The sequence below is a fragment of the Hesperophylax consimilis genome, chromosome 3 (assembly GCF_061612785.1).
Source record: "Hesperophylax consimilis isolate HC1 chromosome 3, BYU_Hcon_1.0, whole genome shotgun sequence".
NCBI lineage: Eukaryota > Metazoa > Arthropoda > Insecta > Trichoptera > Limnephilidae > Hesperophylax > Hesperophylax consimilis.
In genome coordinates, this window is record NC_142838.1 from 22,940,999 (window position 1) to 22,964,524 (window position 23,526).

The window sequence follows — 23,526 nt, forward strand, 5'->3', positions numbered from 1 at the left end:
ATATATTAATGATTTGATCAATGTTGTAAAATACTCTGAATTAGAATGATTTGCTGATTATGCTAAGCTATACAAACCAATAAAAATTCTAAACGATTGTGTCAATTTACAACATGATTTAAACAATATATCCACCTATTGCCAACAAAATCAACTATATCCGAATGTTTCAAAATGTCATCACATTGTCTTTTTGAGAAATAAAAATAAAATATTATTTAATTATTCTTTAAACAACAACAACATTGCAATAGTCTCAGATATTCGTGATCTCTAAATAACCCTTGATAGTAAACTACAATATGACCTTCATATACATCAAATCACAAATAAAGCTGCTAAAATGTTAGGCTTCATCATAAGAAACACAAAACTTTTTAATAGCATCGATATCATTAAGCAACTCTAATTTGCCTATTTACGAAGTCATTTGGTGTTTGCATCAGTTTTTTGGTTTCCATTTTACAAAATCCACATAAACAAAATCGAAGCAATTCAAAACAAATTCCTAAAATATCTGTGTTAGAAGTCATTTGTAAAATTATGCAGGGGCAGCTTCATACTTTAAAATTGATTCATTGAGTGGACGGAGGCATCATAAGGATGCACTATTCCTATATAAAGTAGATAACAATAATATTCGATGATTAGAGTTGCTAAACAAGATTCCATTCAATGTACCTGCGCGTTCAACATGCTCTTGTGTGCTGTTCAGGGTTGATCAAAGCAAAACGAACACTTAGCAGAATTCTTGCCTGAACAGACTATGCAATAATAACAATAGCGTATTATCCAAGGTTGATATTTTTAGTTGCGAACTTACCAAATACAAGACGTCCATAAAATAATATTTCTCTATTGGTTAGTGAATAATGTCTCTATTGTTTATATCTCTATTATGATTTGATTTATATCTACAACCTCTCTCCATGGCTATAAATGTATTGTTTTGTAAATATTTCGTTATATATAATCTTTTGTTTTGCATAAATTTTCAAATTCATATTCCTTTCGCACAAATTTAAATAACTTATTCCATATTATGCTGTCTCAGTTAAAGTCACAAGGAGGAAATCCATAATTGGTTTTATTTTACTATATAATACTTATGTAAAAACTTATTAAATGTAAACTTTCGATTACACAGGTTTATCCTAGTGAGACAGACATCGAAAAAAAAACCTGTAAAAAAACTTTATATTGATAATAAAAAAAAAAATTTAAAAAAAAGATTTCGTGAAAAAAATGCCTCGAAGATCGTGCAAACGTAATGGTTTGTTTAGTGTTGAAAATTTATTTAGAATAGGGCAGTAGAAAATGAAATAAAATACACGTTTTCAATTTCAGTATACATTTATTCGGAATAAATTGTCAAAGTTATGCTAGTTATCGATTCTATCCCTTGAACTAAAGACAATATGAATAGAGACATATCTTTCCATTTTAACTTGGAGAAAGGTTTTCTAAAGACTGGTTTTGCGTGTCCAATGTAGGATTAGAGACAAAATAATGGTGATACCAACAGAAACTAGGTATCTATGTCAATTTTTTTACAGTTCTGGATTAATCGGGTTAAATCTGAGAACCCTAAGCTTCATTGAGTGTATATATATGGAACAATAAATTGTAATTTAAAAGACAGGCTGGGTGTAAAATCAAAAAATAAATAAAAATAAAAAAACATTCACCACTACTTATTGAGATAGGCGCATGAATTTCGGCTGAACTAGTTTTATTTTCCTTCAATAAATTGATTAAAATACGGAATTCATCTTTTACAGGTGTGATGTTATAATTTCAGCTGGAATTTGACCCCTTTCCACACATTTTTTTAATACTTGCTGTCTTATCTGCCGGTCTAGCGTTTGTATAGTTACGCCGGTCTTAATCTAAGTAAGTGAAAGTCTGTTTATTAAGTGAGTCCGTGACAAGTCTATTTATCACTATTTTAACCCTACACGCCGCGTAATATTTACACCATCATTATAAGCATTATAAGTAAGGAGGCTTACGTTTAACTTTAATGATATTTTCACTAGAAAAAAATAAGGATAAATGCAAGATTAAATACCAATCTAAAAATGTTTGGTAAGATACTGGAAATGCGAAAAATGTATTTATTAAAAAAAATTTGACGTTTATCATCAGAATAGATGACCAGATGATATAATTTTTCAATTTTTCAGTGAATTTAAAATACCAGTAATAGAGTTGTATTAAATTTTTAAATATTTATCCCCTGTTATTTCTTGAACACACCTTATCCGTATTATAGCATAATACGGATAAGGTGTGTTTTACATTTCAACATGAATTTGGTCTATGAATTCTTAAAACACAGGTAGTAGATATTGAATGTCGAGAGAATAAAATATATTGGTGGTCTAAAACTTGAATCCCAGAAAGCTTTCAGGCCTGTCTGTAAGTACGGAATTGGCCAACAGATTGACGGATTCTTTAATTAACGAGAGACTGGAAAAGTTAATCTTACATGTTTATAAGTATTAGAAAACATATTCATTCCCTGGAAAATAAACTAGGTAAGTAACGAATGTATTTATCACATATCTTGGTAAAATTAACCGGTTTTAATTGGCGGTTGCGTGAATTTTCCAAAAAAATCTGGGCGTCCCTTTTCATTGATTTTGATATTATTTACTTTAAAACCCTTTGTCAAAAAAGACAATCTGGAGTTTAATCTTGTAGAAAGAAGGTAAATATCTTGTCTGCCATGCCCATGTTGTATAGGTTTGTCTTTTTTCATCTATAGTATTTTTATGTTTCGAAAATTAATTAACAAAAACGTTTTACTTCTGAGACCTCTAAGGTTTAAACGTTGACTCAATAACAATGATTGGGTTTCTTATATTGTTAATTATCATGATTTAAAACGCACATCGAAAAACTGTGTCAGTGTCTTAGATAGAGTCGGATGTTTCTCAGGGCTGGCTCCTCTGGGAATTGTAAGATTAATTTGAAGCAAAAGAACCGGTTAGGGGATAATTTGTGCCTGAGGATAATTTAAAATATCCCTCCCTTATCCGCCAGTTCCCGGGGGGCGATAAGAGCCGTCACGTCCTAAATGATTTTTAAAGTCATAAAAGTTTTTTTACTTCTTTCCCTGTATTATGATTTATTTAACGGCGTAAGTACTTTTGTTTAACGAGATTTGATGTCGCCGTGAATGTTATCGTTTATATTCATGTCTTGTTTCGTAAGCGTTGTAAAACATGAAACCACCCAAAGATTTAACCAAATAACATTCTGCCATAACCCCCTAGGTATGATTGCGGAATTACTTTGAAGCTAAGCGCTTTGTTTATGTAAGTCTTCCAGCCTTCCAAAAATAAAAAATTAACAGTCTTACTAAAAAACTATGTACGTGAAAACCTCACTAATTGAAACGTTAAATAGTAACTGACATATATAGTTCATGAAAAAATATTATATAAACTGCTTACCCAGCCAAAGACGGTTATTTTTCTATTGCACAAACTTGAAATAATAATTATTTCTCATCGATTTTCGGAAATTTTCGGTATTTTAAATGTTTTATTTTATTTTTTTTGGAATATTTTGGAAAAAAATACAATTTTAGAATGCCTTTTAGGTATTTGAAATGGTTCCATGATAACTCAACACAGTGACAATTCAACACACCTTTTAAATGATATTAAGTCATTATAAACGATGAAATAAAAAGATTAAACCTAACCTAACCTAACCTACTTAACCCAGTAAGTAAAGTTTTTGTTTCATCACTTTCCATGACTTTATATAACTTTTTAAAGACGTGATAAATTTTCATTTTGATGATTTATCCGGTTACCATTCCAAATATACTTTCATATTTCAAAATTGTAAGATTTTAATTTAAACATTTAAAAAGTTGACAAAAAGTTTACTGCAAACATTTTAAATTAAACCCAGTCCTTTTATTTAAGGAATTTGCAAGAAAACCGTCAATTTACTTTTGATTTCGTTCATACAATTAAAAATTATAACAATGTTAGATAATTAACAAAAAAAATCTGACATATTGGATCCATTTTGTGACCAACTTGAACATGGATTTTTTAAACTTTGTATTTACCTACACATGCATAAGGCATTTATGTTATTAAACAACACCACTTTTATGGAAGTTTTATTAAATTCACTGTGTGAATTTTAATAACATAAATGTCTAATGCATGTGTAGGTAGATATATATAAATCCTATAAATCAACGTTTATTTTGCGCAAACATTGAATCCAAAATATGTAAATGTGATTTTTTTTAAGTGAAACTTCTTTACGCGCGTCATGCATTTTCGATGACCGGAGTAAAACCGACTCATGACCGTCACGAAAAACCGTGATCATTTGGTGGTGGGGGTACGGGACCCCCACCACCGCTCACCGTTCACTGTCACAGTTCACGTTCACAGTAGTCGCTTACTGAGGTGAGGGAGCCACTGACGAACTTTCTCTCTCTCTCTTCTCTCTTTTCCTCTCTCTCTAGCCAACGACGCCACGCCAGGCATCAGCTGCTTGCTTCGTGTACTGCGCGGTGAGTGTAATACGAGTGAAATACGTAATTGATTGTGGTTTATTCGATTTGGAACAGAGTTTTAGTGTCAAAAATGAGTAGTGACGAGATAGAAGTGAGAAAAACATTCGTGGCACAAGAGGAAATATCCCCTGAAAATCACCAAAGAAGAAGAGAGTCTGATTCACACAGTGATGACATTAACGTAAGGTAAACATAACCAAGAAGAGTGGATAAATATCTCACAAAATAGTATTGTTGTTGTAATAGCATGATAGGATTGATTAACATATTGGCGAGATTATACTAACAGTGAAATATGATGTAATGATCTATAATAATAATGCAAAGTATGTTAATAATTATAATATTGATAATAAATAATGGACATGTACACACAAACAGTGTGTACAAAAACTTATTAATACTTAGAAATGAAAAGAGAGAGAGAAGAATACTAAAAGTTTCACTTCCGTCGTGCGTAGGCTTGCCACACACTGTATTTTTTTGGTTATTCTCTTAGGATTAGTATCTACTATATTTTTTATCGTGTAAATGAGGTAAAAATCAAGTAGAAGTTATCTTGCTGATTCTCTGAATAAAATAAATTTGTTTCGTAAATTTCGTATTTTCTACAATTTTTCGACGTTGGAAGTAGAATAGCAGAATACCTATGCGATTTTTTAAATTTATCATGTTTAAAATTAAAATATTCCATTTATAAATATTAAAGAATAATTCAAATGCAACAAATCAAAAAGCTAATTTTATCTAGTTTGTAAAATGGTATTTTTTTACGACATCTTAAAAAATAAGAAATATATAGTATGTTTAAAATACCTTGGAAATATTCCGTAATTCGTTTAATAAATAATGTGATAACCTTAATGACATCCAGGGCCGGCCCTATGGGAGAAGTCTTCTCCGCACGCCGAATGCCTAACACCTAACAGTCCTAACACTCCTTGAAACACCCTTGAAATTATTTTTCCCCAAAACCACGCTTTATTATTACTATAGTGATCACCGACCTGCGCGTTTTTGGTTTTGACAATGGGCGCCTAAATTTTACTCGCGCCAGGCGCTGCTTTGGCTCAGGGCCGGGCCTAAATTGAAATCTTTACATTTATTGATTTAGTATTTCATAATGGGCACAAACGACATCATGAAATCATAGTTTTAGTGAGTTAAATTGTTAGTTTTTATAAGACGTTTTATTTGGAATATTTGATTTTAAACAAATATTCTAATAGCCATTCATTTATACGAACATCATAAAAAAATTGCTCGTTCACTTCTAAGGATTCATTCCGCTTCGCTACGAGAAATTTTTCTATTCTAGTCTAGTAGTAGTCTTCGATGTATGTTGTTAGGGTCTAGTACACTCTAGAGTCTAGAGTATACACTTTTCTAGGGACATTACAAAAAACCCTCACGATTTCATTAATCTTGCAAAAAGATGTTTGTCGTGAATCGACAATTCTTCAGAATTGCGCTGTTTATCAAAAAAAATTTCTAATTTGACAAAAAGAAAAAATCATCCTTACTTTGAATAACAAACATAATTTCTGAAAAAAATCACGGTTACTACTGAAAAATGAATTCCTACGTGAATTGACTACATTACTACAGATCAAAAACACATATAAATTTCAATATTAAAGTGTTTTGCATTTAAATTCAACGATGTTACCTTTTATCGGAAGCTTAAAAGGTGTAAGTGGATACCTACATTATCAATACAATTTAAAAAATTCTTATAATTGTTTCGACCTCATCATAGGAAACAAATATGAAACCACCAAACAAGTTATAAATGTTGGCTTGTTATGGTGTCTTAAAATTGATAAGAACTTATTATTTTATTATCACCCAAAACACAGCAAAACAATAAAGAAAAATCTTTTTTTTTAGGTGTTAACATTTAAATTTTCCAGATTTTTCTCTAACAATCCGATATTTTTTTTCAATTAGCGATATTGTTCTGTCTTTCCCGTAATCGCCTATGGTAAAAATGCATTTTTGTAAAGCGAGAGAGTAACGTAGCAGCGTTAAAGAAAACGTGTAAAAATGAAATAATTTGCATATTAAATTACCTCTCCGTCGTTCCAGAGATAAATACGCACACCAGACACCACAGTACCTATACATACACGTGGGCTATAAGCATAGGCACCCACTGATACTGATGAAAATACAGGAAGCACGAGCTTGATTATATCCCTTTAATAACCAAAGCTTTGACAATGCTCTCGGATTTAATATTTTAAGCGAATTTCCTGGGATGATCAAATTAATCTCGTTCCTTGCGTCATATTGAATTTGTGAATTTCATCTTCATCATTGAAATTGGTCGTCATCTTGCCGATGGTGCTTTTCCATCGTCCTTTGCTTGCACGTAATATTTGCAAGCAAGTATGATTTTATAAAATGGAGTTTAGCAGAAAAATCTTACTGAAATTCAAGCGAACCAATAGTTTTTGTCTCTCGCATGGTAATTCTGGACATTTTCTTTTGCACTAATCTTAAATAGGATTTTTTATTTATTTAAGCCTTTTTAAATTTAATGGCGCGTGGTGTTGCCCGTGTGCACGAAGTAATTGACGTTTTGGTACTACACTGGGTTAATATATGAGCGATATTCGAGTATATGTGACCTTTCCCATTTTGTTTGGCTATCTAACTAGGTGAAAGTATCCATTTGAGAACAAGTTCCAAGTCTTGAGATTTCTTTTATTATTAAAAAATCTTTAGAAAAAACTGAACAGATTTAAATATTAATAGCATTACTAGTAAAAAGATCAATGTCTTGCTAATAAACAATCGCTGTTTATCAGTTGCGTAAAATTTAACACATTTTTATTTTAAATTTAGCACCCCTTCTAAATCATCAAACGTATCGAACTACTTGAGGTGACTTATGGCAGAGGGGTTGGTTATACAAAAAATATTTCCCTGGGCGGCGGTATATGTTTACTAGTAAGTCTGTAAGTCTGCAGGTTGTCAGCAGTAAGTTTTAAAATCAAGTTGTTTGACCAAATGATAGTTTCATGTGTTGCCGGAGGACAAATCAAGTCTCGCAGTACCAACTAGAAATAGCAATGCAAACAATCATAACTGCTAACAATACATGATGAAACAATGAGTACATGCAGATGTAGGTTTGCAGGGAGTTTATAAACCCATTGTCTAACACACCCTGTCACGTGACCTGCTAAATATTCCGTTCTCCACATCTCATGCCTCCCGACATACTATGTAAGTACCTTAACCACCTGACGTACCAGAGGATATTTGACTCGAAAGACAAAGTTGCGTTCGGAATATTTCAAAGCCCCTACCTTGATATTTTAAAGAAATATAATACGATGGGTCAAAGTAAACAATACTGATCCAGAAATTTCTTGAAATTTGTAATTAAAGACAATCAAAAATAATCATTACTCGTTGGATGCCATTTACCAAAGAAAGAGCGCCTCAATGCCTGGCATGTAAATCTAGGTTTTACCCAAATAGGACAGCAATAGTAATTAATGTCTTTAACCCCTCAGAACAGGCATATTCTAACAGAAAGTCGCAGTATTTCCGCTTTGAAATAAAATCCAAATAATGGAATAATTGTGAACGTATCCGAAAACTAAAAACTGTTTAGAAATAAACATTTAACTTTTAAAATATTAAAATTTTGAATAGAAACATAAAAATTTTTTTAAAAAGGCTCACACGTTTTTTTGTCTAAACACTGAACTAAAATTACCGATAACGAAAAAATACTCATTTTATGAGACAAATGTTTTATCAACATTATTGCCACCTCACTTTATGAGACAAATGTTTTATCAACATTATTGCCACCTCACTTTATGAGACAAATGTTTTATCAACATTATTGCCACCTGATTTTATGAGACAAATGTTTTATCAACATTATTTCCACCTCATTTTATGAGACATATGTTTTATAAACATTATTGCCACCTCACTTTATGAGACTAATGTTTTATCAACATTATTGCCACCTCATTTTATGTGACAAATGCTTTATCAACATTGTTTCGACCTCATTTTATGAAACTAATGTTTTATCAACATTATTGCCACCTTATTTTAAGAGACAAATGTTATATAAACATTATTGCCACCTCATTTTTCTTTTTGTTTAAAATTAATTAATAAAAAAATCACAAAAATACGTAAAATTTTCTCAAATTGCGGTCGGAACATTTGGTTTTACACAGCTATACATTTGAATTATTCTGTTATTAACTTCTAGATTTGAATATATAAAGATATTGTTTTTACTTTCCGACGCTCGCGCTGTTTAGATCATATTTCTAACCATGACAATAAGAAAGACAACGATTCTAGGAGATCATATATGAGTTGTTCCCAGAATGGAACAAATAAGCCTTTGGAGTTAAGGACGCAATGGAAGAAAAATAAAACGCAAAGACAATTCTTTGCAGGAGTATTATCGACTATAAATAATTTCATTTTACGTTTTATGTTAGCTTATTACCACTATTAGCATTATAATATTATTATATCACCAATCATAATAATGCATTCAGAATACTTATAACAGTTGTTTGTAAGGGAGCAGGACTTTCTACCCGTCCCAATCTCCGCACCCTTAAACCCAAAGGAAAGTGGAAGGTCCCGTTGCTTGGTTCACCGCTCTATCGAATTCAATATTAGGAAATTCCGCCGATCTTAAATACCATACCCCATTAGATCCGATTTGTCAATATTTGAGATACAAGCCGCAACAAGATAACGTTATTGAGTTAGTGTTTATTCACAAGGTAAATCCACTTAACGTATCAATATTCCTATTATTATCTTAAAGATCTATCGATGTATTTGCGAAATAATTTTGTAGTAAGAATAATTTAATTTAAAAAAGGAAACAAAGGTTATAGCGAAACGTGTTTATTGTTTTATTTTAAATGATAATGTCACATCACAAAGTATCTGTTTCTTATGAACAAAAAATATATTTTTTCCTCTAAAAGACAAATATATACAATTGTCTAAAATACGTTAGGACAGTTAAATCTGCAGTATGGCAATTCTTGGTCGTGTGTCTTCCCGTCAATTCTTTCTTACTAAACTCTAACCTTAGTTATTGAAAACGACAAAACTCGAATTGCTCGAGACACCCCCAAAATTAGATGATTCGTACATTTTTACACACGTCCTTGCTTTTTTTAGAAGCCGGGTAATATTTTGTAAATATCTCAAAGACCAATATAATATTGAAAATTATATTTTTATATATTTATTTTTTATTTTTTTGGCTTTCTGTGGTGGTAGTAGGAGATTTTCAAACATTGTTGGGTTATTCGTAACCCGGGAATGTTTGTCTTACTTTAAAAAATATATATATATATATATATATATATATATATATATATGAAATAATTGACAGACATCTACAATATCAATATTTTACTTAGGAATTTTCATGGACAGCATTAAAATGCGTTCAAAACATCTAAAACCTAGTTCTGCACACTGCACATTGCAGTGCACCTGAAGGAAGTCATGATTTCACAGAACTGCTATTGTAGTTGGTCGGATCCTGAGGGTTAAATAGTATTGCATCGTAAAAAAGAACGCTCATTGGTATAGATGGTACCGGGTACAGTTGTTTTTTTTCGAATTGGACTCTTTGGCAATATTTTGATCCGAAGAATGAAATAATGTGAACAAAATCTATTTTTTTCCAATTTTTATAAGTTTAGAAACAATAATATATTTGATGAACTTAAATAAGCGTAGGAACAAGTTTTACTTCGCCCTTTGCTTAAAGTTGTTTAATTACATTATCTACTAATATTGTTTTTGGTATTTTCGAAAAATAATATATATCATTTTTACATTAACCCCACATAGGAGGCCTAGTTAGGAATCTTGTATGGAGCATATGTTTAGAGGAAACGAAGGATGAGGGTTGGGTAGGAATCTAAGGATCAGTGTGTTCAGGAGTGACGGATGAATGATCTGTCCTTCTCACTGCGGCGCTAGGCGATGGGTCGAGCGACCAGTTCGAGAGGTAAAGGGGTCTCCCAAACCAACCTCTCTCGATCTGGATGCAGGTGCATCCTGACACATGATGAACCCGGCCACCCCTGCTAAATCACCAAATGTAGTGAACCACTTGGGACTTCCTATGGCAGAGGTGTTGGTAAACCAATAAATGGTTCCCCGGGCGACGGTACCCAAACCAGCCTCCCAAATTAAATGTCTTTTTCCATTGCTGAACAGAAAATAAATGATTATTTTTCGGAATAACTTATTGAGTAAAACCTCAAATTATAATATTTTAAATATTGAAGACAATATTAGTGATTTTTAAACGCAAATCTGAAACAGAAAAATCAGAAAAGGAAACGGTCACATTGATGTGACCGTTTCCTTTTCTGATTTTTCTGTTTCAGATTTGCGTTTAAAAATCACTAATATTGTCTTCAATATTTAAAAGAAAATAAATGGTTGAAATTCAAGTTTTACGTGGGCAGTATTGCTTGATTTTCTCGAACAAAATTGACTGTTTAGATTTTTAGGATCTCGATTTTAGTCTTTTCGTGAAAAGTTTTCAAACCCTAAACTATTAAATAATTCTAATATATTTCTAGTAATTTTATGTAGACTTGTTTTTTATCAGATTTCAAGTGAGAAATATTTGGTGGAGTTAAAAATATCCTAATATAATGTAAGGTCCCTCTATTATACCTTGAAGGGAAATAATCTAGTATGTTTTTCCGCCCCAACAAAGCGAGATCAGGGGTTAATAATGGAAATGGTATGTAATACGATTTAAAGGAATTCTACCATCTGGTACAACACATTACATAACGATAATAGTTTCCCAGAATTATTATTATTTTCATCGAACTTATAATTAAGCTCATAAAGGGTTTAGGATGAGATTTGTTGAGTATTTAAAATAACTTTGAAAATTAAATTCTCCTAACAATTTACTTACTCTACATACTTTCCAAATATCATTTAAACTTTTCATTTACTTTCTTTAAACTTTATCATTTTTATATTTCGTTTCCCTTTTATTTTATTTTTTTATTAATAGCTATCATTTTATGTTGTATTATTTGAATTTAAAAGTTTAAGAAAATTTTAGGCTTAAAAATATTAAAATTTGAATTTACACGAAAGCTTGAATTTCCTAATAAAGTTACCGATAAAATCTACGAATTTAGGAATGATAAAAATGCTGGGGTTTTTTCTTTTTCCCGTGAGAAAAGTGAAATGTTAATTTAACTAGGTACCTTTACACAGAAAATGTGTAGAAGGGCTGGTGGAAATAGCTGCTTAATAATAATATAATAACTCTAGAAAGGGTTCTCTATAGCGATAAAATAAATTAAATTACTTTAATAATCAAATCACCATCATATTGCCGAGCAGCTTGCAGAAGTCCATTGTGGGCAACATACGTGCTTTCGGCATGCTGTCGCGATAATAGAAAATCAACACAACAGTATCGCTCCAGCAAGGCAATGGTAGCTGCCGACTTAATGGCATGCGGTAGCTCAAACCGTCCCATTAGATTTTTTATGAAAACTGAAAACTACCGAGATGCGACTGCACAGAGCTGATGATGTCGTAAGGTAATAGCTGCTCGTCTATATGGTTTCATTTTCTTTTGCCATTAATTCAGCAAGTATAGCAGTATGGCATATTCTTTTTTGAAAATTAAGCATATTTCCATCCAAGTAAAAATAAAATTAATGAGTACATAAACACATACCTGTGTTTTAAATCACTTTATTTTAACGCATTGATGGCCCGGTTTCGAAAGTAACTTTCCATAAAAACTAATCTTTTGACGGTTCAATGATTCAGGTAAAGTGTCTGTTATTTTTTTATAAAGCAAAGTATCAATAATCTTTTGAAACGCATCAAGTTTATATTAGTGACTAGTATTGGAAGATACGACGGATACAAATATATTAGTTGGTGAAACGATTTCCCACGGTGCGTGTTGTGTTTTAAATATTCGCGATCCATAGTTGATTATTAATAAGACAAAGGCAAATTGTAAAGTCAATTTGAGACAATTTCGAGTGAAACCTAAAATAATTATAAGCGAGGAGAGGTGAATGTTTAAATTTAAAAAATTAACTTGGAAAATCAACAGATATTTTCTTGTAAGTAAAAAAATATTCAGATGAATTTAGAAAATGAGTGACCCTTCTTTTATTACACTTATTGTTTGTATGTGGCATAGTTCACTAGCATTAATATGCAACGGTTGTTTTATTGTATAGTGGAAAAAGGAGAAAATTGATGATCGATTTTGATAAGAGATCAATATAATCATGTGCGGTATGTGTCTAAGTAAATTCACTTTTCGATTTTTTTCTCACTTATGTCAAATAAACGTATTTAACGGTTTGTTCATAAGGTAAAATATGACTCTCTCGTATAATTGTGTGCTGTATGCATGGTGGTAAATCCACTTGTAGCGCATCAACACTGTGTCAAATAAACGTATTTACCTTGTTGTTCACGAGGTAAGAACTTAATGACAGTATAATTGTGAGCAGTATGTATGGCAGTGAATCCACTTTTCGAGTATCATAACTATGTAAAATAACGTATTATAAAGTTTTGTTCCCAAACTAAGAACGTATGACCATAACAGTATCGTCGTGTGATATGTATGGTAGGAAATCCACTTTTCGATCATCAAAATGATGGTAAATAACACATTTAACTTTCTGTTGGCAATTATTGACTGAAGTGAACTTTTCTAGTAAAAAAGTGTCACTGGATAAAAGTTGTAACTGGGAAAAAAGGTAAAATTAGTTTAGATTAAGTAAGTAACCTATCCCGAGGTTTATTATTTTTGTTTGCCTTTCTTTAATGTTTTTTTCTGTTCACTTTTTATTAATATTTTTCTGAAACATTTTTATAACCATAAGGTTCCTCGACCCGGAAATATTGATGGCCCATAGATACTCGGATCGTTATTAATAAAGTCACCAATTTGGCAATATGCTCAAGCGGCAGGTATGTATGTACATCTGGGCCCAGACGCTCTGCATACCTTGGGTTCGGGTTTATAACAAGCCTCCCTTTAATTAATTCCATACGAACATTAAACCCAACCTCCCCACCACCCTTCCGCTTGCCACTCCTCACCCACCCACCGTCACCCTGTAGGGATTAAGAATTTATACACTTATTACGAATGTAAACGTGGGGAATAGATTAACATGACATTATTTTATTCTCTTGGCTTGTCGAGGTATTAAATAATGTAACTGTATAATAATTTCAATCACGTAAAATGACAATTTTCACCCTTATTATGATGTTAATTTTCAGGTAGCAGCGAAAAGTGCTCCCTTTTGGGGTTTATTAAAATTGAATTATCATTAATTCCTTAACAGACTAATTTAATTGTACAGCCCGGTACATATAATTTATATTACGTAAGATATTAATATTTACCTACTTACTGACAATCCGGCTTTGACCGAGATTGGAACGTTATTTTATCGAAACCACTTTTCTAATTGACTTATTTGATAATATAAAGAAAACAATTGGGATCTCGCGTGGAAGCATTTTAAATGTTAAAAACATATATGACAGTTCGATAACTCGTTATATAAAAGACGTTGTGTGCTAATCTTGAAGAAATCAGAAGGAGAATCACAGCAGCCAACAAAAAATAGTTCTCTTTGCTGCCAGTGTTTAAGTCACGTAGTGTCCACAGAAAAACCAAAATAACCATATATAAGACCATTGTAAGAACTGTATTGGCATATGGATGTGAGGCGCTGACACTGACGGTAAAGATGGCTGAAATGCTGGATACTTTTGAAAGAAAGGTGCTGAGAAGAATATGTGGACCCGTGAACGAGGGCGAACAGTGGCGTATCCGGCACAATATAGAATTGTACGATATATATAAGGCCCCTAGAATCTCTGCACACATGAGACTCCTCAGGCTGAGATGGGCTGGGCATGTACAGAGAATGCCGGATACACGCGTCCCAAAAAGAATTCTGACTGGTCACCCAGGTGGAAAGAGAAAAGTGGGAAGACCAAGACTGAGGTGGGAAGATGAGGTAAGAGGGGATACAGCACAGCTTCTCCAGGTGACAAACTGGAAGTCAGCCGCTGAGGACAGGAGGAGATGGAGGCGACTGTTGCAGGAGGCCAAGCTCGATATGGGCTGTAGCGCCATCGAAGAAGAAGAAGTGCTAATCTTGATATTCCGGACTGTTTAAACTGAGAATATTTCACAACATCTTTCGAGAGCTTTTCGTGATTCACGCAAAGATATTTTCTGCTTTATACTAATCAGTAGGGTAGCAATCAACAGAGAGGGCTGGAAGCTTACCATAGGGCCTGGACCTTGTTGGGGCTCGTATTAAATTAATTAAAAAATTAATATTTTGCTAAAGATCCGAAAAATTATCGCCTGTGGCGTTTTCTCTTTCCCCTATTCTCTCCCGTACTTGCTGGGATTATGTAGAAAGTTTTATTAAGTAGGTAAACGGAACCTATAATAATTTTCATCTGCACCGCAAGATTATCACACAAAGATTATATGGACTTAAGCATATGAAATAATAATGTAGCATCCCAATTATTCGTTACAATTTCTATGAGCCACATTTTACGTATTCACTGGCATGAGCCCGGTTAATAGGCTTGCTCGGGGGCTGGATAATTTGTAGCACACCTCTGGTAGTAAAAAGATAAGCAATTTTTTTATTTCTAAATGAAACGTTAGTGAGTTAACCAAATACAATGACTTACGAATAATTTAGTGTTGACGATTACAAGTAATAATAATCGGTTACAATCAACGTTTTTCAAATTATGATGAATAAAAATATAGCCGTCACGGGACGCCTGGCTGACGTGAAACATCGAAATTGATATTTATTGATGGAAGTAAAAATTAAAGTTAACAAGTCTTTACATTGAAGTGAAACTTCTTTACGCGCGTTATGCATTTTCGAGGACCGGAGTAAAACCGACTCATGACCGTCACGAAAAACCGTGATCATTTCGCTATAGGAGCCTAGCTAATATTATATACCTAGTTTAGGTCACTCTCCAAACTCAGTTTTGCGGTCTAGAGGCAGAGCGCCCGACTGTCGTCGTGAATAACCGAGGTTCGATCCCCGCTTTAACTATTTTTTTTTTCTTTTTGTGATTTTTTTAATACGAGGAAAAGTGATAAAATGTTCTCGTGTTGCGACTTTTAGATATTTTGACTATATGATATTTTGGTCGAAATATAGCTTACAAATCGAGCCGATAGAGCCGCTCGTTATTTTGATTAATTATTTTTATTTTGAATCATTAAAATTACTAATCAAGGCTGATAACGCGACTAATTACCCTCGCAGACGTGCGTGACAAGTTTTTTTAGTAAAAAACACAGCCGTAAGTGAGTTTTTCAAAATTTAGAAATTTTTTTCAAATTTAGACTCCATACGGGTATGAGACTGTTAAAACACGATAGATCTTTTTCAAAACGGACAAATATACGGAAATATTTTGAAAAACGACAGATATGACTTCACACTGCCGATATATCTTCGATTCGACCCTATATAAAGCGTTAACGAGACGTTATGTGATATTATTAATTTGCCGTGTTTGAAAACGAAAATTTGAGCGGGACAAGTCAATTGAGGAGTTCACGTTGTATACGCGGTTCTCGTCGCGCGAGATACCTCTCCTCGCGGTCTAGAGGCAGAGCGTTCGACACTCGTTATGCAGGACCCGGGTTCGAATCCCATATTTTAATAATTTTTATTTTTTTTTTATCACATGCTACTTATAAATATGTCAATAGACAGAAAAAAAGAGAGAATGAAATGAAAAGAGAGAGAGAGAAGAATACTAAAAGTTTCACTTCCGTCGTGCGTAGGCTTGCCACACACTGTATTTTTTAAAATAAAATAACACTAGTTGTACCCCGCCCGCCACGCGTTGCAGTGGCTCATTCCAGAACTTTCAAGAGCATTCTCAAACTTTCCGGTTCAAACTTCTTGAACTGTCTCCTACCAGAATCTTCTAGAGCATTTGAGAACCTTCATAAACTTTCTAAAACCTTCCAGACTCACCGCCACATTTTACGGGCCCATTCTGAAATAATCCTAAGCATTCGCGGCCTTCCCGCAACAAGGCACGTTTTCGTAACCCACTCCCACCCACGCTCAACCACCTCCACCAAACTCTCTTACTTTCGATGTGACACTGAGGGCTTTCTACCACCATAACCACCAGTGGATGGCAGTGGCTGATTGTGAAGAAAATTAGACGGGTAGAGAAACATGGGTTTCTTTTTATATTTATAATCTATATCAGATAAGTTTAGATTTATTTTATTATTATTAAAATATATGTACAGAAAGAAATACATTTCAACTTAAAAATTCACGATCTCTTAGAAAAGATCCATTGCCAATTATAGTGAGAATAGAAGTAAATACACCGCACAGAGATATGGCGGCCGGGTGGAAAGAGCCGACGAGTCACGAGGCCGGCCGAGTGAAGAATTTTAAAAGCGTTGTCTTAATAATGTCACGATGTTTACTTTTTGATCTATTAATTATTAAAGTCCATTAATAAGCAATTGTTTTTACTGTTTTAAACAAAAATTGAATTAAAAATACGCCAGTCTTTGGTATGATTAATTTTGCTTATACGACGAGTTTAATAAGTTGTTTTAGAGTAAATCATAAAAACATTTAATCTAACTTCTTTAAGCAGCTTTCCAACTAACATTGCCGATAAAAGTAAATAATGTTTCAGTACCCTCTTTATATAATTTTCGTCTATTTAAAAGGTCGTAAACTGAACACTACGTTTCCTTGTAATTTTCTCAATGCATTATTTAACAATTCTAGTGAACCCGAGCGGAGATAGGTCATATAATTGAAATGAGGCTTTTTAACGACCGCGTATATTATCTACTGTAAGACGCCATTTCAAATGTGATAATGGTTTCGCAACAAATCACTATAAAAAGTGAAATCTTAGGTAAAAAATTAAATTGACAATGATCCATGTTTGCAACACTAAATTTGTTTGATGCTGCTCACACGCTGAATTACAATAATTTTAAAAAAATCGAGTAAGTTTGCAGTATTTATGCGTCAGAATGAGTTTAATGCTGAATATCAAGTTTGCAGTATTTATGCATAAGAATGAGTATAAATACTGCATTGTGTTGTGTGTTTCCTCTTTATTACAACATGGGTCTATTCAAGACTTATTCACTACTTTATCTCTTCAAAATCAGCATCCCCAAAGATGACATAGGGTCTGAGGGAAATTATTTTCCTCAGTGCCGTGGCCGTTGGGTGTGGAGTCATAAAAAGGTACTAATTCCGTGAAAAAAAACAGTTTTGTGCTAAATTTAAAATATGTAAAAAAATAAAATAAAAAACTAATATGTTACTTATTATGTTATTTCAACAATTTGTAAAGTTGACACACGGTGGGTGCTTTAACAACATTTGTCAACATTTACTTGAAACAAGACAAAAGGTTTTTGTAAATTTTTGCGAAAATTGAAATTAAAATGCATATTTTCAATTTTTAAAATTTCCATCTTCAATATACAAAATTTACATTTTCCTGACGGAAAAGCAGTTTTTTTTAATGTAATTTGTCGGAAGAAACATCACTAACTTGATATACATCTTGAAATGCAAACGGAATGTACACACACATTCACAGACCGATGAAATGGAAAACGGTCGAGTGTGAAAATTGTTTGAAATGTCTTCATATAATAAAATGATGTAATAAGCCTGTTGGAAGATTTTGCGTTATCTTATGATAAAATTTCATTGGAACACAACCTCAATAAATGGATTTAGGTTCGATAACTCGAATGGCTTTATCAGAAGACACATGGATGTGGTGGAAGCAAATGGTGATTCACTATGGGCGGATTTAATTATCTGTATGTAAATTTATCTGTAGCACGTGTAGGCTGGAGGCTCAACTCCTCACAGGCGACGTGTTTATGTTCAAGCTTGCCATATACTCATATCATGTAATTACTCCAATAGAGAGTTGATCTGATAACATCAGGATTATTAATTTTGTAAGGTAACCACAGAACTCTAAAACGTTCAGCCCTCATGGTTAAATTGGTCTGTGACTTAAATACAATACTGGACTTAGATATACTACATTGTTTACAGTGGAATAACTTGTAGTGAATAATGTCTTCTATTATTAAATATTACAATTTGAGGTTTACTAAAAAAAATTAGTTCTTCTTAAAAATATTGAATATTCGTCAATGTATTCTGTTATACTTACACACTGTAATAAAGTGTCAATCTCCATGTAAATGCCAAATAGGGCGTTAAAAAATTAACAAGTTATTAAAAAAAAATAAAGATAGCAGCCAAAAATATGCGAGAAGAAAATGAATTCAGTAAAAAAAATATGGATGTTGCTATGGTTGAATTAGCTCAGTAGTGAGAACATTGCCCCGAAAGGCAAAGGTCGTGAATTTTATTTCCAGATACGACCGACACTTTTTTCTTTCGAGTTTTTCAACGTTCCAACGTTTTTCATTTGAGAGGATTTTGGTTTATTTTGTCTTTGGTGATTAAATTTAGATATACTCATATTTTTTTACCTAATTAAAAATTATTGTAAATAGGTATGTATACAAATATATGCGAAGATAAATTGGTTGCCTCGATAAATTAGTGGTTAAATACAATCCTGGTTTCAACAATAAACCTTTTTTGAATTCATCTATTATGGTAAAATGCGTGTTGTGTCGTTATTTATCTTATTATAAATAGATTTTAATATCAACATGTCTATATTAAAATATTTAATACTTTAAAACCATTTAATTTGTCTAAAAATATACTGTTTGTATTGCTAGTCAAATAAATAATATCAAATTTAAATAAATTTGAATAAAACAAAGAGAATTGTGCGCCTTCTTCAATTATCCATTTGCTGATCCCACGATATCTCCCACTACAAAATTATAATAATGAAAATGAAAACAATCATTATCATTTATATAACTTTAATAAATTTAATATTCATTATTGATAATATCCTAATGACTGAATCAATTTATCAAAGGAAGTAACGTTCGTGGCATGTTTTCATCTGCCTGTACCTATAAAGGTTACGTTGGTGTCAGAATTAGGGTACAAACTTAATCAAGATTATGTACAATCGAACATGGATTGAATAAATGTTCATTTTCAATGGAGATTTGAGCTTAGCCTTCTAATGATGATGGGCAAAGACACGATCCTATAGAAACCTAATCTCCCCTAGTCTTACTGGTGAATAAAGTTATCCAATAAGCCCAATCTTCCCGGAGTACCAGGCAATCATAAAGGAAGGGAGTAATAATTTTATTGCTGAATTTACATCAATGTATTCTGTCGTACCTCCAAGTTCAAAGCTATTGAAGGAGGTAACACTATTACAACGTAGACATCCCTTTGAATCTCTCGATCGGCATTTACATTTGAATTAAAGTGTAGATAAGATGCATTGCTGTTGGTGAATTATTATGTAGGCAATTAAATAATATTTATCACATAAAAGCGTAGGCTTTATATGAAATACAACATTAGATTTTTTTTCTTGCTATCGGGAAATCTTTTTTGTCGGGTATTTTTTTTTACGAGAACCTTGTGAGTTTTTCTAAAGAATTATGATGATCAATTATATTGCTTCTGTATTTAATACTAGTTGTTCTGTGAAACGTATAAAAAATAGGTTCTGTAGATAATATTTGTAATTTTCTCAATAAATCAAAATCAAAAGATTTGTAAGTACTTAAAATACCCACTTACCATAATAATAAACCGTTAATACTTTAACTACATTTTATTTTAAAAAGGAATCATACATTTTTTCCACAGAAATATCATCCTAAAAATGAAAATTCTTTTTTAAACTTTCTTCAGGCTAAGAGATCGAACCACAATATCGATTTTCGACTTAAAAATAATTGAAATGTTTGTTTCAGATTGACTAATAAGTTCCATGGTGCTCTTTTGATGAGAAGCATCAAGTCATGTTGGCCCAAGTTGTCATCTTTAGCGGCCTTCTAGCCTTGGCTAACACTGGAAACAACTTTGGTAAGTTTTATGTGATGTTACTTTTATTTGTGAATTTATGTCTATTTATGCATTTTTTAATTTTGTGCATATTTTATATGATATTATTCTACCTTTTTTGGTTTTAATTAAACATTTCCCGAAGTGATTTAAAGAAAAAGAGAAATTTGAAACACCTTTTCTTTTATTAAAATCTACAAGTTTTCGAATGCTCACATTCTGAGTTTTAAGATTAAAAAAAACTTCGCAGGAACAGAATCTATTGAATCTTCTTTGTTCAAATTTTTTTAGCTCACCATTCACGAAGTAACTGAAATAAACATTAAAATCACACGCCCAAAAACCCCAGTAATGTTTTCTTACGCTCAAAACCTCCTAATGCCACTTCACTTGGCATTGTTTGCAAGAGAAGCTCCTAGTTAAAAGTCCCTTTAATGGTTGCGTGTACACTTGGTGTATTTTCCCATAAAGACCGGCATTTTCCCTTTCGCAACAAATAGTACAAGGGTAAACAAACGGCTTTACCTAGGCACGGCTCTAGACTATGGAACGGGCGGACTAGTGATTGTGTATGCCCGGAAAATGAATGAAAACGGTATTTTGTTAATTAAATTACAAATACACAATATTTTTTTGTAAAAAAACGCTTCCCTAATTGATAACATTATATTTTGTTTGTCTGTGTGCTTAATAGCTACATGATAATGTTTTGCATACGATCAATAGTTTTTCCGAAGAGATGAGGACACTGTCGCAGTGTTTTTACGAAAATGAACTAGATTGAATTATGATCAATTATATCAACAGTGTTGATAGATTTTTGATGTATTAGATTCAGTCAAATATGGCAAAAATATTTGATTACTCATTCATGTAAAGACAAAATATATTAAAAAAAAATCTGAGAAAAAAAGTATCCAATGATTACTATTTGATATAAACGAACACAAATTTGGGGGTAAAATTTTACGTAAAAAAATAGGATTTGGAATTTCTGTAAAAAATCTTTTGAACTCCTAATCTTCTCGTATTTTGCATATTTCAGAATGTTTCAGACATTATTAGATTTTTGAATACTCACCCATTGAGTTAAAAATCTCATATTTTATTGAAATTTTTTTAATTAACCCTGACGAAGGTTCAGATTGAACTGAAACCGGTTGGTTATAAATATATACAATAAAGTAGTATTCAAACAAAGTTATTTTATTTTATTTATTATGTAAATGTTTTCACTTATTCAAAATGTAATGCGTTTACTCTTTAAAAACGCTGAAATCTAAAATATATTCTGATGCAGCCCTGGTAGGTTTTACTTTACAATGCTTAGGAAAAATTTAGAGCTAACCAATATACTAAGTAATTAATGAAAATGTTCCATTTTAAGAGACAACGGTGCTTTATTAGACGTTTGAGAGACTGAATTGTCTTTTTTAAAATGTCGCGTTTTAATACTTTGTACGTTTGACATTTTTACTTTCGTGTTATTACCTTTCGTGCTTTATTTGATCTTGGAAACAAGTGACTACGTGCATTTGCAACTGTTTTTCTATGGTCTTGGTTTTGTTTATTAGAAGTTTATTTTATTTATAAAAATGCGGTTATCGAGAAAATTCATTGCATCCTTACATTCGAGTCATTAGTATCCATGATAAAGTGGTTAGGTAAACTATTTCGCAATTAACAAAACATTTATAATTTCCATTATTTTAATTAAAATAATTTTTCTTTACTTTTCATCCGGTCATAGATTGTTGCTAGATTATTGACTAGACTGATCATTAGACCGGAGAGAATTTTGTATATTTTTAAAATTTAAAAAGCCCTACATGTTTATTCATTGATCCTATATCTTATGAGAAAAAAACAAAACTTTTTATTAACCTTCAATAACATATTCAGGTAGCACGGTTAATTTTAATTTTACAAAAAACGTTTTATTGTGTTACTAGACTCCTCACAAAGCGCGATTCAAGATTTTGTATTATTATTATTTGTGGTGGCACGTGTTGGGCTATTGTTTCTCGCTCTTGCAACTTCTATGACTTTCATTTAAACAAACAGCAAATTTTCTTTCGTCCAAAACAACGGATTTTTACGAAGAAGCCTTTGAGAAACATTTGGACAATGTTGTGTGTTTTTTTGTCAAAATAACCAAAAAAATCGAGGATTCCTAAAAACCTTAGAGAGATTCGTAATAAGGTTTATTGTACTTATGTGGATCCCAAAACAACCAAGCGTCCCTTAGAAAGAAAATTTGGTGAAAACTCAACTTTTTTGTTTATGTTTCCATTTTTAAGCTGTTTTTAAATATTTTTTTTGCAATTTTTTCTGATAGCCAAAGAAATAATTTTTCTGTTTATTTTGATAATATTTCACAAACTTCTCAAATATAAACACTTTTTCCGTTATTCTCGAATAATAATACATCATTGTTCACCCACAAATGAGACTTTACAACAATACAATAAGTCGATAACATGTTGTATTTAAACTGTTTTGGTTCACAAATTCAAGGCATCACAAATCTTTTTTTGTGTTGGGAATTTTAAAGTAAATAAGTGTAACTTCAAATAAACCGAGAGCGGTGATTAAAAACGAAACGACGAGTGATTTTGAGTTTAGGCGCTTCGCGTATAGGAAAATTTGCAACTGTTTGTTTTAACGAAAGTCACAAGAAAGAGTTTCAAGAGCGAAAAACAATAGTCCAACACGTGTCACCATAAATAGTAATAATTAAAGTTACTTGAATTTCTTTGTGGGGAGCTCAGTAACCAGTCAAAAAACGTCTTTCTCTTTTTGAGGTTAACCGCGCCACTCGAAGGTGCCACAAATGATCACAGGTCAATAAAATTTTGTGTTTTTTTC

General features: G+C 32.2%; 1 protein-coding gene across 1 annotated transcript in view; it reads left to right on the top strand.

The window, feature by feature from the left end:
- Window positions 1-23,526, top strand: part of LOC149425133 (lachesin-like) — a 231,663-nt gene that overhangs the window by 43,010 nt on the left and 165,127 nt on the right. Inside the window, exon 2 of the mRNA XM_089650973.1 lies at window positions 20,568-20,679. Within this exon, the coding sequence (XP_089507099.1) occupies window positions 20,616-20,679 (64 nt within the window). The 5' untranslated portion in view covers window positions 20,568-20,615. The remainder of the gene's footprint in view (window positions 1-20,567; window positions 20,680-23,526) is intronic.